This window comes from Anarrhichthys ocellatus, unplaced genomic scaffold (assembly GCF_004355925.1).
Source record: "Anarrhichthys ocellatus isolate YVR2014 unplaced genomic scaffold, GSC_Weel_1.0 scaffold17, whole genome shotgun sequence".
Taxonomy (NCBI): domain Eukaryota; kingdom Metazoa; phylum Chordata; class Actinopteri; order Perciformes; family Anarhichadidae; genus Anarrhichthys; species Anarrhichthys ocellatus.
The window spans coordinates 4,334,830-4,341,452 of record NW_022280047.1 but is presented as its reverse complement, the minus strand read 5'-3'; the positions used below and the strand labels follow the sequence as shown (position 1 = coordinate 4,341,452).

General features: G+C 37.8%; 1 protein-coding gene across 2 annotated transcripts in view; it reads right to left on the bottom strand.

The window, feature by feature from the left end:
- mier3b (mesoderm induction early response 1, family member 3 b) overlaps window positions 1-2,227 on the bottom strand; it is a 26,201-nt gene extending 23,974 nt beyond the window's left edge. Inside the window, exons 1-4 of one of the 2 annotated variants that reach the window (XM_031856718.1) lie at window positions 2,156-2,227; window positions 1,300-1,324; window positions 889-1,034; window positions 307-429 (exon numbers count right to left, since the gene is read on the bottom strand). In XM_031856718.1, the coding sequence (XP_031712578.1) occupies window positions 307-429; window positions 889-1,034; window positions 1,300-1,324; window positions 2,156-2,164 (303 nt within the window). In that variant the 5' untranslated portion in view covers window positions 2,165-2,227. Of the gene's footprint in view, window positions 1-306; window positions 430-888; window positions 1,035-1,299 lie in introns of both variants that reach the window. The other variant, XM_031856717.1, reaches the window with a different exon arrangement.
- Window positions 2,228-6,623: the final 4,396 nt, after the last annotated feature.

The window sequence follows — 6,623 nt, the reverse complement described above, 5'->3', positions numbered from 1 at the left end:
AGAATATATATATATATATATATATATATAAAAGAATATATATATATATATATATGGGATTAAATCATAGAGCAAGTTAGACATTACTGTGATGTTCTGGACCTTTGCATGAGGAAATTCTCTCTAAATGGACAACGTTGAATTATTAATGAATACGTCCGATCTATTGTATACCGGGGCAGACCAACAGGGATCAACTGAATATTTGAATTACATATTGAAGGTATTGTAATTCATATATTGTAATTTTTCAAAAAAAGAATTTCCCCAAATCCATCTATTCACCACATAGGAGCACATATGTACCTTGTCCAGAGTCATGTCAGGCAGCTCATCGGTCAGGTCTCCAGAGGAGCTGTCTATACTGGAGCCCGCTGAGGCCTCGTAGCGATAGATGGCCAAAAGTTCCTCCAAAGGCATGTTCCCCTCCTGGTAGAAAAACAGCAACATTTTTAAAATACTGATGTAATGTGCAATTCAAATTACCGAAACAGCCGACTGGGGTTTAAAGCCAATTAACTGAATTTAGTATTGATAAGACTCTTATTCACTTTCACCAAGAGACAATTTATAAATGCAATAATGGAATGTGCATGTACATCTTAGTTGACCTTTATTAATTGTAACATCTGCAGCTATGATCAAGACGGCGTCCCCTGATCATCATAAAGGTAACACAAGCCATTGACATTCTGTTACTATAGCACACTTTTTCCAGTGTCAACATTTGTAGCCCTGCAGGATTAAGGAGACAAGACTCAGGCTTCTGCATTAACAATAAATGCAAATCTTTTATAAGCACACTTATTTTTTACGATTTTAAAAATCACTTAATTTGTTACATTTGTAAATCCTGTTTCAGGGCATTTCGTGCACAGATTACTTTACCTTTTCAAGATCCGCAATCTCTGAGCTGAAATTCCTCCCTCCCTCCTGAGACTCTTCCTCCTCGAGAGTCCTCTCGTCATCATACTCATGAACTAACATTTCTGCTGTTGGGTCAAAGTCATGGTCCTCCGACGATAAAGAGCCAACTGAGGGAGAAATATAATGTTAAATGTTTAAAATCTTACAGCACAGATTAGCTTTGTTTTAATGATTCACACTTGGAAAGATACATTGACACAGTTACTATGTTTCCATGAGAAAAGCATTGAATTTAGTCAATTTCAAAGCCATTTTATCCAACAAAATATATGACAAATACAACTTAATATTGACATTAAATTTATGCAAATATGTCATTAAAATAGATACATTTAATACAACATACAATGTGTATACTAATCATCTTCTTACCTGGACTTGAACTCCCTAGGGAAGCCTGCAAAAGAATAAAACAAGAGCATACGTTAAATGAGTGAAAGAGTTGACACATGGGTTCAACTACGATGCCAGCACTTTAACCACAAATCAAGCGGAATGAAGAAAGGCCTTTAATCATGTGTATGATGACCACCGAGAATAGTTACCGCTAACGTTAACGTTACCTAAAATAGGTGGCTAATAAAATGTTAGCCGCTGATGAACGCTCAACACTAAGGACAGCTGTAAGAGAACCGTATCTTAATACCCTGGAATTAACATGACGCCTATGGTAAGAGGCGGTCAAAGTAAAAACATAGAGGAATATCTTCAGGGGTACAGTAAGACTTACGTGTCTGCTACAGTTACAGTTTGCTAGCCGGCAAGCTAACCTTAAAGATTACCGTTAACGTTATGCATCGAAAAAAAATGTAAACACTAATTTCGTTTGCTTTGAACTGCAATCGTTAGAGTAAAATTATGTTTATAATATTTCTTCCGCTAATTTAGCCCGACTAGAAGAGACACATTTCCATTCACAACAAACACGATATAATCTGTTATTTCCTTTAACTAGCAAGCTAACGTAAAATTTACGTATCAATTTACACAGCCGCTACACCAAAGCAGCTGAGCGAGCGAGGCGCAGCGGCCTTGTAGTGAAGGATCAGTCCGGACATTCAAGCATTTTATAGAGGAATAAAAATGACAATTATGACATGAAACACGCCATACAGAAGGAAAAAACTATTATGTCTTCAATCGATAACATAGAAATGAAAAATACAACACACAAGACTTAGAAATATCGATTTAAGATCGATCGCTTCTCCCCTGTTTTCCCTCTTACCTCCGCCATATTGGTACCTTCAGCTAATGGGCTCGTTCTAGCGCAGTACCCGGATCAGCGCTCTGAGCCAATGAGAGATCCAGGTGACCGTTCTAGTCGTGACGCCGTTCAAACTGACCGCTGATCAGAATAACGGCAATCTTTTATAAACGGTAACGTAGGGTTAAAACATAAGAAACACAAATGCAAATATTAAATTTGCCAATAGAGTTCCAACATGAATCGTTGCATTTCGTTGACCCTCTCACACAATGACAAAATAACATAATGTTCTCTGGACATCCCAGCTGATTTCCTGCTCGCCTCAATATTGTTTATTGCAGCTATGGCATTTAAAAACCTCGGTTTTATCACCATTAACATTTTTGACATTACATATTACCATAACAGCTTTTAATTGTGGCCACAATGCCCTTAAATGGAACTAGTGAGGTTTTTAGTTATATCATTCTATATGATAATTTTATTTTAGCAATCTGTTGCATCATTTCTGCATCATTTTCACATACAGACTATATACTTACACTAATAATAATACCAAACACTGGAGTGTCTTAAGAGAAGTAATGAAAGTGACAAATCACCTATAAGGTGGGGTCAAAATGTCACCAATATTTCCTTTTTTATCCATGTTTAATTTTTTTAAGAAAACAATTAGATTCCTAACAAATGTGCCCGTGATACAGCTAATCACTCTTGTTCAAACACCATGGCCAAGGTTTTCTAATATTGTTGTGAAAGTTTTTCTACTCAAATTTCCATCCACCAATATCATAAGAGAGTACTAATGAATTTCCATGTGAAAATATCTCTCTTTAAGGTAATTAAGAGTTAGATACCAAATAATGATTTTGACTAAATATAATTGTGTACAGTAGTCTTTTTCAGAAATATATTTGAAAAGTTATGTTTTTTGGTGAACAGGCCAGCAGAGGGCAAAAGAACCCTTCAAAAGACTACTTTTTTCACACCACTGAGATCCACTCCATCTTTCCTTCCTCTTCCCTCCCTCCCTGGTTTGGATGACTGCGAAACCACATCATATTTGATCATATAAAATAAAAATAGGTTGACTCTTTGGCCAGGCACCAGTAAAGGTGGACTTTACTCTACACTCATATCAGCTAAAGACAATTTTATTCAACTTTCTGATGTTTTGTTTTGATTGTTAGGGTCGTGAAAAAGTTCCATGGTGTTATATTGTGCACAGTAGAAGACACTTAACGGTTATGAGTAGTTCAAGGTGATTCCTACACTAGCTGCTGCTGTCAGGGAATGAAGATGAAGATGTTTATGCACAGGGCGCTGGCGATAAATTGCTTCCTAGCTCATCCTGATCCAGGACGGGATGGGCGTCCTCCTGCAGCATAAAAGAAACTTAGTCATGTGTTTTTGCTATCAGCATTTGTTTTGAGCTTCTGCTGTCGATCAAGTTTTACGTGTGACAGGTGGGTGAAGGCTTGTTTTGTGTGGAGGGAGCACCATTCTGGTTTGTCTTCTAAAAAGGAATTTCACTGTGTATGCAGCTACATTTTCTGTTTGTCCAGTTTGGGCATTCAGCTAACTGCCAAAATAAGGTGAGACCTGTAACTATGAGGAATGACGATGTCTCATATATTGGACCTTGCAATAGGCCTATTCACATAGACCCAAAGGAGAGGGTCTGACAGCTTTATTGTGCCCGTGAGAGCTGCCAGCATTGCATTGGATGCCACATTTGGTGAGTTGCAATGGCGATTACGGTTACTTTGGTTTTTACAAAAAAACTCGTAATTACGCATATAAATTCTCAACCACAAAACACACACAAATGCATACATTTTAGGTTGTTAATCTTCTTCAAACACATTTTTTGTTTTATTTGTTGAAATTCTCATCAAGTCACATCGTCATTACTGCTCGTCTACCTGCTTGCTTTTCCACGCACACTCTGCAAGTGCACTCATTGCGCATACACTAAACATTGCAGGTGGTACTGCTGAATCGGTTTGCTCCTCTTGCATGTTGCACATCTTTATTTTGTGACGTATACTCTACATCAACCCTGCTCACTCATGGATTGTGGGTTTCTGTTAAGAGTCCAGGCTATTGTTGTTTACATATTTGTCCCATTTCATTTGTCATTGGGATCATATTGCTCTCTAAACTTGTCGCAGCATGTAAACACTTCTGTGTTTGGAAAACAGAATGAGCTAAATTGAATCATAAGTACCCCAACAAAATTATTGATTCTTCTTCTAAGAAGTAAGTGAGAGCAGTCATTACTATCCATCTCTCATCACTCTTTTCTTTGCAGCTGATTTATGATTACAGTAGTCTTTTGAAAGCCCACTAGAAGCCTACTTTTACAGAACAATGTATTCAGGAAGCCGTGGGTCCTCATCTAATGAGTGACGCTGTCAGGTCAACAAGTTATCCTCTGACGTAGTTTATGGAGAGGTGGTTGACAAAGGGTCACAATCCATTGTTACAGTGTAAAACGGATGTGGCTGATTAACACTGGCCCACACCTACACTAGTTTTGCTATTGTCCAGCAACTGCCCACTCAGCTGATTCCATTAGAGGGACTGAGAGAGAGCAAACCTATTTTAAAAATACTAATAAGCTCCTCATAATTAGCAATTATGTTTCAGACCAAATGGACACAACAGCTGCATATTCATTGATTCTGATTTGTATGTTACGCCACCTCAGAATATTACACTTAATGAACTGCAAGATAATTACCTGCATCCCTGCACAAATAAGGAAGTGGAAATGCCCTTGTTGAAAAACCCCTTTCTATACGGGGTATTCACTGTTTTTGTGCACACTAAGAATGGATGGAAAAAGACATCATCCACAGTTATATGATGCTGAGCATCGGATCAAACACTTCAGGCTGGACATAATTGCACAAATAATAGGTTTATGATAACAATCAAATGATATATATTTAACTAAAAATTAAAATGTATATAATCCAATGCACACTTGAAATACTTCTGACTAATCTAATGGAAAAACAGGTGAAGTGGATGTCTACAGAAAATGTACAAAAAGAAACAACTTTGTTTACGTAATCACAGAGCGTGATCAGACATTTCAATTTTTAAAACTAAACCTCAGATTTAATTAATTTTAAATAATCATACTGTTATGAGAATTAAATAAAGTATGGTAAACCACATGCAACATATCTCCATATTCATCTCAGTGCATTAAGGAGTCAAGTCAACATTGTGTACTTTACATGGACAATTTGACGTTGTTCCACTATAAAGTATACAATCCACCAGGTGGCAATGCATGACAGCTGTGGGTTCTTCATGACTCAGCTTTAGCATTTTCCATTCACCCTGTGCTCCAAACACCACCCTCAGGCAGGCTGCAACAATGACTGTGTGAACGCCAACTGCCTGTTGTGTTGATATTCTTGGGTGAATCATGTAAAACTCCATCATGTGCAGTGACACAGATTTGTGTGTGTTTACAAGGGAAGTATATGCGGGTCACTAAACAGTCAGCAGCTGCGGGTCAAGCCCTGAGGTGTCAACAGACCTTTTTAAAAGACTTTGCCAGTTTAAAGTTTAGACCATTGATGAGTAATATAAACAAGTTCTGCATGTTCTGTGAGATGATACAACTCAGATGAAAACCTATTGATTGCACATATCTACATATATATTATACTATGACACGTAGCGGCTAGAGATGCAAGTCAACAATTCGGCAGCTGTAGTGTAAAATCAGCTCCATCAACAATCATTTCCTGTGAGAAGAGATCCAGGTTTAAGTTTACATTGTTGATAACCACCAAATACAGGCATACTCCTCAGAGTTGTAAAAGCTACCCCCAAAGTTTACTCATTATAATCAAATAACTCTTTTGCAGTATACAAAAATAACACTTTTTACAGTATAACAGTTATGCACCATTGACATTTGTTAAATGTTTAGGGCTTGACTTGATGGTCTGTGCGCGTGTCATATTTGTGTGTTGTGCATTTTGCAACAGGATGAGTGCTTAGCTCACAGGTGGCCTTGTGTGGCTACTGTGTATATTTTCTTATGTCATGTATGTTCCATGTAATGTCTGCTTGCTGTGAAGTGCGGCCCCTTTAAATAATATTACTGTTGTAAGAGCGCTTATGGACATGTCCTTAGTCCTTGGGGCTTCTTCGTCGCTCTGATTTTGTAAGTTCAGAATGTTCTAGCAGCTGTAGGCCACCATTATACAGAGTTTAAAGAGTTATCAGGGAGGGATGGTACGTAACCTAGAACTTTCCTGTGAGTCTGGACTGAACTTACAATGACATCCTTCAGAGTTGGGACATTATAGACATTTTATTCAACTTTAAGTACACTAACCCAGAGCGTAACATGATTGAGGGGTTATTTATCAAATCAGCCCATAACGCAGCCATCGCCATTACTTTAATCTAATGCAGCCATTATGAGCTGGTACACACACTTATACAGCCTGTT